The sequence below is a fragment of the Micropterus dolomieu genome, linkage group LG20, assembly GCF_021292245.1.
Source record: "Micropterus dolomieu isolate WLL.071019.BEF.003 ecotype Adirondacks linkage group LG20, ASM2129224v1, whole genome shotgun sequence".
Taxonomy (NCBI): Eukaryota; Metazoa; Chordata; class Actinopteri; order Centrarchiformes; family Centrarchidae; genus Micropterus; species Micropterus dolomieu.
The window spans coordinates 32,059,576-32,070,788 of NC_060169.1; the positions used below are offsets into that span (position 1 = coordinate 32,059,576).

Genomic DNA, 11,213 nt, shown 5'->3' on the forward strand with positions numbered 1-11,213 from the left:
GCAGTAATACATATTAACAGCTGGTAAATGTAATGGGCCATTAAAGCTGGCAATGAAAAAAGAAGAAAATAAGCTGATATACCATATTGACAACGTTTCATAACATTAAAAAGAGTAAAAAGTTGAATGTTTGTTTACAATGTAAATGATAAAGGATAGCTTTAAGAACAACATGAACCTTCACCTTCATGTTGTATTTTGCATAAAAAGGTACTGATTTGTTCCTTAATGCAGTGGCCTTTCTTTATTACATTTAGTTGTCTAGGACTTCAGGGGAAAACTGGGCAATTCTGTTCCTGGGATTGATGCAGCAGGAGCTGGTTCTTTCTGACATCTGTCTGACATCTTTCAGAAGGCTGTTTAATGTAACAGACTGGTGGCTGAAATATTTAACAGTCAGCAAGTCACAGAGAGGCCTGCTGGGTAGCTGCCAGTGCAACATCCACCTATTCAATCTATATTTCATGGTCATGAATGAATCAATGAGTGTCTTTTCTTTACTGTATATAGCATCTTACTGACATATAGTTAATAACAAAATACAGAGGTAAAGTAAGAAGTAACAAAAGGCACACACCACAGTAGGTGATGTTTGTTCCTTAGGACAATCTTCAGTGCTTTTCTGAACAAACTGAAAAATCTAATACAATGATATTACAGGTAGGTCACAGCTGCTGTGTTATCTGACTTCAACCTGACATGTAAGCTGCATAGCTGAGGCACAAAACGGTGAACCATGTGAACCACAGGTCGATTTTGGTGCGTTTCTCCCACACCAAGAAGCCCATCAAGGAGGCCTCGAGACTCTCGCATACAAGGCAAAAGCTGCCCAGTTGCAACCCCCATAGCAGAACAAAGGGGGACAGCTCCAAAAGGATATATCTGCTCATGCATAGCTTGAAATGCACTTAAGAGCAACATCTTAAAGTGTTATTAGACATGGTGTCTAGGATAGGTTCCTGATCTGTCTGTTAAATCAGCGGCGGACGCAGAAGCTGCTCATTAAAAGGTATGGGGTTTAAGATTCTAATATTATACATGTCTTTTGTCAAATTCAGCAAAAATCTCCTCAGGGTCCGCCAGCTGTCCTTTCTGTGTGTGCGCTGAAAAATATCAGGATTTGTGTGTCAGGTAACATTCAGCTTACTCTCTAGTTTTCCAAGACATACTGTTGTTGTGATGTTAGATATGGTAGCAGGATAGTTTTGAGTATCGCTATCTGGAGCTGGTGTGCTCGTTCTGGGACCGTCTCGTCGTCTCTGCATCTTAGCTTTGCAACAGCAACTGTAGCGACAGTTTGCTAACCTACAACTTAGCTAACGTTGCTGTTACATTACTTGCTGTGTCATTGTTCGCTCGTGGTATTTGTCATGGTATTGGATTTCTCCAGCATAGCTTACCCATCTTTAAACTCCTTTCTGTCCATTTCTTTTGGCACAATTGCCGAACATATGGTGGAGGTCACACAGTCATACACTGGCATAATGACACAATAAGAAAATTTGTCGGTTAAAAAAAGAAACTACTGAATATTTATCTACCTGTATAAAATTGGCATTCATATTTCATCTTCTGCTGCTGGCAGTTTGAAGAGAGCATAAAAAATAAATGCTGTTCTCCTTAAATCTGTAGAAGCAAGTGGAACATTTTAAAACAAGTCTATCCATGACATTGTAAAGTGTCCTATCTCATTTAATTTTAATAGCTCATAAATATAAGCAAGGGATCTACATATAGAATAGGGCTTTATAAACGCATACAACTATATGATAAATAGCATACTAACATACTAGACAGTCTACATAATCCTTGATGGACAAAATAATTATTTTTCCAACTCCAAGAGTAGTGACTGGAATGTTCTTATATAAGGAGTCATACTGTAACGTAGTTAATGAGATGATTAAAGTGAGTTAAAGGTTATATATATATATATATATATATATATATATATATATACATACATACATACATACATACATACATACATACACACACACACACACATATATACACACATCATTGGCCTGAGATACCTCTTAAAAGTACACAGAAATAAACTGTCTTATCAGTTATCACAACCAAGCTGATTGCTGTTGGGAGACATAACTGACAAAGTCAAAAGAGGCAATTCAATGAACAACTCATTTCAAAACCAAAAAAAGAAATAGGGCAATGTCAAATAGCTGTTTAAAAATGTTTAAATAGTTACATTAATACATTAACTCATAGCAGTAGTATAATTAATTACTATTAATAAAGTATTTTGAATGTGAAATCTTAAAAGAGCTTTTATGTACCTGCAGATGACAGTGATCTGCTACAGTAAAAGCTTTGGGGTGGAGTACAGGAGGTGGGTCTCTGAAACCCTGTTCCTATTTGTGCTTGGTTTCTACATGCTTACAGCAGTTTGACCTTATTAATAATGACTGACAGTTTCTTGCTGTTTCCCCATGGAGGAAAGTGATCACTGGAGTTTTCTCATCTCAGCCCTTTAGGACTTAGCAGGCAGCAATTATGTACAATCACACTGAAGCTGCTAGCATCAGTTAGTATTAATACAAGGCATAGTGTCAATAACAAGCCTAAAACTTCACCCCAGATTGGTGCTGCTGTGTTTAAAGCATGTAACTCATGTCTATATTTTCTATTGTACTTTCTGTTACTTCTTTCCATTCTTCAAACTCCCTTGTGTAACTGACAGTAAAGACCATTCAAGTATTTGAAAATATCTTCACACATACAGTACATTAAGTAGCTCCAAGGCATGGGTGACAGTCATTTAATGGCCGATGAGGTTTTTTTAAATTGCATTTCTTTCACTCATGATGTTTTTTTTTCATCCAACAGTTTTGTAATAATGATTTTCATTTCCTGCATTTGACCTGAATTCATTCAGCAGGTACAGATTAATGCTAACAAAACACTCATTTGGTCAGTGACATTAGTTAGTATAAACACAATAGTGACTGACTTTTAACAAAGAACTGAGATTGGTCTATAGGTAGTAACAATATAAAGGCTTCAATTCAGTGGCTGTTCATTTTAATTAAGAACGGGAACAACACTGTATTCTACACGATATTACTGAATCAATAAAAAATTGTGAAGGAGCAGCAGTCCCTACCACCTCTCCCCAAATATCAATAGCATTTCTGGCTCTTGCTTTGCCACAAAGGGCTCTGGGATGACACCCTGATCCAACTCCCAAACCATAAATCATTCATCACCAGCAGGTACACAGAATAGAAGCAGCCAGAAAAGAAGGCAGAGCTCTGACCTTTCCCTGGCAGCAATACAGCAGATAATAATAGTCAGAAACATTAGCTTGTTCTGGTGCGATTTCCAACGTTCTAGTCAAAGTCATATGCAGTGCTGGACTAGAGAAATACCCTTATCCTTCTATCTCTCTTTTCTAATGTGTCTCTATATTTTTCTCTCCTTCCCCAGAAGATGAGTTGTCCTCAGGCTGAGTCAGAGGAGAAGAACTGTCCTCCACCAGAGGAATTAGAGTGTAAAATCTGCTACCAACGCTACAATGCTCATAACCGCAAACCTAAGATCCTGGACTGCCTGCACCGGGTCTGCGCCCGCTGTCTCATTAAGATCCTGGACATTACTGATGGGGCAGGCTTCATCTCCTGCCCCTTTTGCCGACATCAAACTGAGATCACAGAGTATGAGGTGTCAGCCCTGCCTGACGATGCTAATGTAATGTCCCACTTGGCAATGCGGGACAAATCCTGGAGCTCGGACCACAATGGCGAGGTGGTACTGACTCCTAAGAGTTTCTCCTCCTCCAGCCCGTCTCATGACTCCTCCAACTGCCTGGTCATCACTATAATGGAAGTGCAGAGGGACTCACAGCACTCCCCAAGCCAAAATGCCAGCTCTGACATCTATGCTGAGCAGAGCCTTGACTCAGTATCGATGGGCTCCAATGGGCCGGCTGATCAGGATGCCATGTCCAAGTTCTGTAATCATGTCCCACGCATTCTGGTCTGGCTGCTGGGTTTCTTATACTTTGGCTCACTGCCTCTAGGAATCTACTTGTTGGTGATCCAGAGAGTGACACTGGGCATTGTATGTGTTAGCTTGGTGCCATCAAGCCTGACAGTTTGCCTGGTCTACGGGTTCTGCCAGTGTCTGTGCCAGGGAATATGTGACTGCTCCTCCAGGGGCTGATAGGATGCTACCCAAAAACTGGTGGTCCTAGGATGGGATAAAGTCAGCTCCAGTAAGCAGGTATTAGATGTGTTTTATGGATAGATAGGGGGCCCAATGGCGAAGATGATCCAACATAGGCTTTATAAGCCCAGTAAATGACCTAAAAGGACCTTTAGTGTTGGTCTAGGCTTTTGCCTAGACTGCTGCAACTCTGAAACCAGTTTGGCCAACAGGAACAGGGCCCCTTACAAGCTCTATTAGTTGGGGCAGCGCCTATACCTACATTTCTGTAATGTATTTCTGTAACCTTTATTAGTTCTGTGTTGTGCGAGTATGACAAACAAAACATTTGATGGCGGACCATTAATCTTTGACTTATATAACAACAGCACTGATAGAGTCCTGGGCCCTCATTTATCAACACTGTGTACCAAATCATGCATGCAATCAGTTTTAAGTGAAAGGTGGGGTTTACAATTCCTTTAGGATGTCTGTATATTTTGGTATAGCTCTAAATCATGCATAAACACAGCACTCTGAGGTGACAAAGGAGCATACAAATGAAATGCCATACACCAAATGGCAAGGCTATTTATATAATGGATAGAATGTGCAATCTGTAAAGAAAAACTCACAGTATTTCTATAGTCTAAATTAATATTTAACATAATTTATTATATATGCTATTGTGGTACTGGTCTTGCCATCAAGTGAGAAAAGCATTGGTCCACCTATGACATCTATGGGTTGAAAGATATCAGGATGTTAAACCTATTAATATAATTCTGTTGCAACATCTTTATATCCTGGTTGAAACACTGCTCTTCTGGGGGAATGTGATTGACAAGTCATGCATTAGCCTTTGCTACAATATTGACATTCCAGTTTCTGTGTACAGTATTGTTCAACAATGCAAGGAACAGAAAAAGATTGTCCATTTGGCTGGATTTTTCCACCATAAAAATGCAGTGTTCTAATTAAGTATGTCAAGTAAGGTAGAAAAAAAGGACATTTGCATGCAATGCACATTTCAGCCAGGACAAATTACCTGTGAATTGGCCATAACAATTTTATTTGTTACCTATTTTACTGTCACAGCAGTAGCTTTGGGCAAATATGTTGAGGTTATTAATATCGCTTATTGAATGTGCCCCTCTTCTTCTCTCCCTCTCTCTCTCTCTGTTTGTAATACAGACACACACCATTCAGGTTGTTGTGTTGAATTGATTTGGTGCATGTGAGGCATAAACCGGACTCATATCTCAGGTTTTTTGATACTCTTGATGTTTAGCAACAAACTTTAGGTTTCTTGGTGGGTTGAAAGAGGCAAGGCTGCTCTGTTGTATTTTGTGGTACTGGTTGTAAACAGCTCATTTAGCTCAAAAGGTACAGTTTAAGGCTATGGGAGTTCTTTGTTACCTTCATGGTGCACATACTGCAGAAATGTCACAATAAATAATGGTGTTGCTTTAACAATTATCAGATTTTTAAATGCAATTTCAAACGCTCTGCACAGTGCATCACATGTATGTAGACAAAAAAAAATAAAAAATAAAATGGAATTTATTATCGAGTCTCCTTCAGCTTTAAGCTTCTCCTGTGATTTCCAAAAAAATAGTTTTCCCTATAGCTCTGTGACCAAAACGTACATTTAAGTGTGTCAGAAGTTTGTCTTTGGAGACATCTTGAACTGTTGCAGTGATACCCAGCACAGAGGGACATTTCCAGCAGCACTTAAGAGGTTTCTATAAATTGTTTTTAGGAGTGTTTCATTGTGTAGGTGGAACTTTGTGTTCACATACATGGTGGGTTTTATCAATGGACATTACTGTTGAGGGTGCTTGTAATAATTATGCACCTTCGACAACTTTCTTGTGCTCAAAAGCATACTTGTGCAATTTTACTCTTAGGAGTCAATTTAGAACCTTTTCTGTACAATGTTGATAACTGAGGGCGCTGGGCTGATAACTGTGAGATATATTCAATGATAAACTTCAGGTAATGATTTGTTTTTTTTAATATTCATCTTGTGCCAAACCCCTCTCCAATAAGTCCCGTCCATTCTCTGGAGTTGGGGTTCTATATATTCCTTTCTTACCTTTCCTTTGCAAACTTCTTCCTCCCACTTTTTCTCTACCTGCCTCTGCCCACTCCTTCTATGTTTCCCTCTGTCTATGATTTACTGACTGCAGCTCTCAGCTTAGTGCCACACTACTGATTACAGAAGCAATTAGACAATGAAATAAATGGAGAATTTTCTACACATTGCTTGTGTGCTTATTTTTATGTCTGCTGTCTGCTGATTCAGTCCGCTTTTTGAATGGCAACATACCTCTTGTTATAGGTTAGTCTTCCATAGTCTGTCTCGTCAACCTCAAACAGACAGGATTTTGTTGTTGAAAGATTTTCTCCAAACATTTGCAAGCTTGATGAGAGATCTGACTGCACACAATTACTTTCAGGTGTCAATAAAATAGTGATAACTAGTGAAACTAACTTAAATTGATAGTATTTCTAACTCCCTCTTATTTTTTAAAAGTACTATGATGGTCAAAGACACACTCATAAAGCAATAAAGTGCTGAGACTGGTTTATACAGTCCAACCAGCTGAAGACAAACAGAAAAAGCAACAGAAAAAACAAACAAAGAAATGATAGATGACTGACGGGAGTAGGTCAGACTGTAGAAAGAGATTTTATTTTCTGCCTGAGTTGGCAGAGCTGTTGGACAGAGTGCTTGTCAGCTGAGCGTTTGTCCTGCTGGTTGTACTGACATCTAAAAGGACCCTGCCTTTCATCTTTCTGAACTGAGTGGCAGGTCACATTAAAAAAAAACATCTCCTACCCTACATCTGAAAACAGAATTACCATCCTGAATCAAAATATAAGACAACCCTGAATATGAGAGAACACTGTCATCAGTTTTCATTGCTCTCTTTAAAAATTGTTTAGGGTCAGTGGTCCCAACACTGTGACAACGGAAGAAACAAATATTCATGTGATCCTATGGTTATGGTTGATCACTGGTAAAGGTTCTTGGGAAAGAAATGCAAACTAAGAGCGGAGGATCATTCTGAATTAGAAAAATAATCATCTTACATTGACGTCAAGAAGCATGGGTCATGCAAATCTGTGACCTGGCTATATTTATACAAGCACTCACTAAAATATTCAACATTTTCAGGTGTTTCAAGGAGATGGGGCATGAATTTTAATTACACATGAATAATGTAGTCACAATCTGCCCTCTCTTTATAGCACAGACTTAACACACAAGCCCTATCTTTTCAATTCACAATGTGGCAACATGCATTACAATCACTATATGTGTTAGAGCTAGAGTTGGGTATAGACATTTGGATATTCACTAAAAAGACAGCAACTGCTGGAGTTTGCTAGCAGTTCAGGGTGGTATAAAAAGTGAGAGCTTGAACTTTGAATTTACATTACCATCTCAGAATCAATCACCTGCTGCTGTGAGTTTGAGCACCTCATCAAGTTCAGCAGCCCCCATGAGCTGCGGTGAGATATAAAAGCAAATGTGCCGTGGTAAGGTAAAAAAATGTATAACATTTGCAATTAAATTTTGATATCTTTCTGAGAATATGATCATTGAGCTTTGCAATGGAACATTTGTGAAAAGGTTAAGCGAAGTGCAGTAACCATCTTGTGGACCTTCATTGTCATTTGAATAGAGAGGCCTCTATCACCTGATACGAGTTGAGAGTTTATTTGAGGTGAAGGTGAGATCATGCGCTGGTGGGAAGAGGGTGTCTCTGGCACTTGAGTATCAGATACAAAACAAAATCTTTTTGGCTATGCATGCTATTGACTGGTGGACCCTTAAACCTGGAGTACACTTGATTTATTTTCTCATTCTGAAAAGCTGTGACTTGTTTATGGAAACCAAACTCCACCACCATATGCAGGAAAACTATGAAGCCAACATACAGTACTGTGCAAACAGAACAGCATCAATTAGTCAAGGTTCACTTGCACAAAGTCAGGAATGTTGTAGGCATATCGTCAAGTGTATGATTAAAATTATACCAAGCAGTTGCTAAAAATCATCATTTCCATATGTAGTTTGAAAAACAATCATTAACTGAAACAGAAACAGCTGTGTAGGAGGAATACATCTGTGGCGAGGAACAGCCAAACTTAGCTAATAAGCTGAGGTTGCTGAAGATAGTTTACTCTCCAAAGCCATACACCATGACAAGACTGAACACAGCAACAAGACACAAGGTAGCTATCCTGCATTAGCAAGCTCTCTTCCAGAAATTTCAAAGCAGACAGGGATTTCCAGAAGAAGCACAAAGAAACATCCAACACTGAGGACCATGGACGCCTGTCTGCTTTTCAGCATTACTATCTTTGTGTCTTTCACCGGAGGCTCAGCAATGTCAACACAGCTAAATGTATTGGATGATAACGAAATGGTTAGTGAGCTAGACAGAACATTATAAATGAGATTTTAGACAAAAAGTAACATTATTATAGTGAAAGCGATAATATCTAATGTATAAAATTGTAACGTTAGCAACTGCTCGGCATTAGCCGGCGAGCTAACGTGACTCTCCGTGACTCCAGCCTTTCTGATGTTGACTGTCTCGTTTGGTCGGATGGGCTTCATCACACAAACCTTTATTGTTGTTTTTATCCTTACGTGGAGTTTGTGTTGGAGCCTGTGTTGTGCTGGGAGCCCGTCGTTTTAAGGTGTTTGTGGACTGCATGTAGTTGTGGTGTAGCTGAGGTGTTGTAGTCTGAGAGAGGCTCAGGGGCACGCACAGGGCTACACCCGACCCTGTACCTTCACATTAAAACCAGAATAGTGGCTGTTCCAAGCAACAAAGAAAACAGGCGTGTGCTTCATTTGTGAGGTTAGAGCCCATTGACAAAAAGAAATTGATCTGTTAATAACTAATTTCATTGAAAACTACATATAGCCCCTTTAAGTGGCGCGTCTCCTCAGTCTTAAAACATCTCTGCTGTAGCACAAGGCAGTCTGTTGGCCAAAGAGCTGGATAGCAGTACAAGAATGAGCATGCTGGAGAGTTAAACACTTATCAAGCAATACCACCAGGGAGGAATCAGATTGGGCCTAAATTTATTCTGCAGCATTACAACAACCCCAAACATACAGCGAAAGTCATTAAGTAATACTGTATCTTCAGAGAAAAGAAGAACAAGGAGTTCTGGAAGTGATGGTATGGCCCCCACAGAGCCCTGATCTCAACATCATCGAGTCTGTCTGGGGTTACATGAAGAAAGAGAGAAGCAACTGAGGCTGTCTAAATCCACAGAAGAACTGTGGGTGGTTCTCCAAGATGTTTGGGCCAACTTACCTGCGTAAGTGCCTTTCCTTCAAAAATTACTTGCACGTAATTTTTGAAGGAAAAGCACGTAAACGTGAGGCACCTGAAGCAAAATATATGTTCATATATTTTGCATTTTGTTAACTGATAACTGTAATCTATTAACATGTCTATTTTTGAAATTCTTCTTATATTACAGCATGTTTTCCAACCCAACTCTTGCACAGTACTGTACGAGTGACAAGTCATTTTAACATGAAATGAAATTTGGACCTTTGTGTGCTGTGGAATCAGTCCTACAAGCCTTTTCTCATAGGTAGAGCTAAGGCAATGCCTTGACGCAGAGACACAATTAAGCGTTAATAATCCTGATATTTCAATGTTTTTCCTTTGATGTTGCCTTGTCAAGTTAGTTATGTGGTTATTATTGAGGTAACCGTATACTGATGATTACACATGTTGCATCATGTAATGTTGGTTGTTTAGGTTTTAGATTCATTCATCTTTTTTCTTTTAATGTCCAGTGGGCTAAGACATTTTATGGTTGGTTATTCGCCTTTCCCATCACTTATAGTGTATGAGCAAAATTATGCAGTGATTGATTACATATCAGCAGTTCAGTGGTTGCGACTTGATTCTACACAGGTCTGCATGAATATTATTATTCTATTAACATTCTACATTTCAATATTTTGGTGTGATATTGGCCATTTATAGATAGTAAATCACATATTATATTGCTTCCTACTTACAGATTCACAAGTATACACAAAAAACTACTACATTAAAAGGAGGGAAGAAATAGAAAAGGATGTTTAATTTTCAACTATCTTGATCCGAGTCTTAAAGGGGACCTATTATGCTTTTTCATATTTTCTAGCATTTCTATAATGTTACAATGTCAGACGTTCATATTAAGCATGACCAAAGTTTCAAATGATTAGGTAAAGGTATAAAAAAGAAATCCATGTGAGCCAAACTTTTTTGAACATTGAATCATGCAAAGTCACCATACAGGAGTCACAGAACTACAATATAGAGCTGGAAATGCAGTATATTAGGTCCCCTTTAAGCCCACCACATCAGATGTATTCACATTTGATAGTCTTGCTCTGGCTGTCATGACTACATGGGCTGTGTGGAAATCACAAGCTGCAGTATTTAATGGTGAGGTTAATGGAAGGTTGAAGAAAGGATATTCTGTAGTGCAGTGCACACCTCCTCCTCGCCATGTCTTTAATGTCAAATAATCAGGGATGATTTATGTGATGATGACGATATGCAGCGCCAGCGTTGCAAACTGTATGCACAAGCCAATGTGCTGGCTGCAGTTGGCATTTAAAAATGCATTCAGAATTTTGCTTAAGTTCCCAAGACAGACAGGTGTAAGTGATATGTTTGTGACTAGTATCATATCCGTCCTTCATACAGTATTGAGGAATTTCATGTATAAATGTATGTGTCTGCAAATTGATTAAAAAAATGTAAATGGCTTAAACTAAGCCTACACAAAAAGTGACACAAGGAATTCTTCTTGGTTTTGGAAACATTGAAACATACGTCTGTATGTGTTTTAATCACTGTGGACATGTGAAATGCCATGATCTCGTACATATTTCTGTACTGTTTGTCCTTGTATTTTAATTTTCCTTTTTCTTTTACTGATAGGGACCTATGCATCCAAAATAAAGTTAAAGTAAGTATAAGTGTAAATGTTTCTCACAAAGC

At 38.8% G+C, this 11,213-nt stretch overlaps 2 protein-coding genes across 3 annotated transcripts in view; one reads left to right on the plus strand and one right to left on the minus strand.

Annotated features, from left to right (window-relative positions):
* Nucleotides 1-1,446: 1,446 nt before the first annotated feature.
* The window catches only part of cep89 (centrosomal protein 89), a 40,365-nt gene continuing 30,598 nt past the window's right edge, over nt 1,447-11,213 (minus strand). Inside the window, exon 17 of one of the 2 annotated variants that reach the window (XM_046032512.1) lies at nt 1,447-1,476. In XM_046032512.1, the coding sequence (XP_045888468.1) occupies nt 1,462-1,476 (15 nt within the window). In that variant the 3' untranslated portion in view covers nt 1,447-1,461. Of the gene's footprint in view, nt 1,477-1,605; nt 1,627-11,213 lie in introns of those variants that run through there. The other variant, XM_046032514.1, reaches the window with a different exon arrangement.
* zgc:165481 (uncharacterized protein LOC100073327 homolog) lies at nt 3,454-6,383 on the plus strand. Its single transcript, XM_046032515.1, has one exon. It carries the CDS (start codon nt 3,454-3,456, stop codon nt 4,183-4,185), a length of 732 nt encoding a protein of 243 aa, XP_045888471.1. The 3' UTR covers nt 4,186-6,383.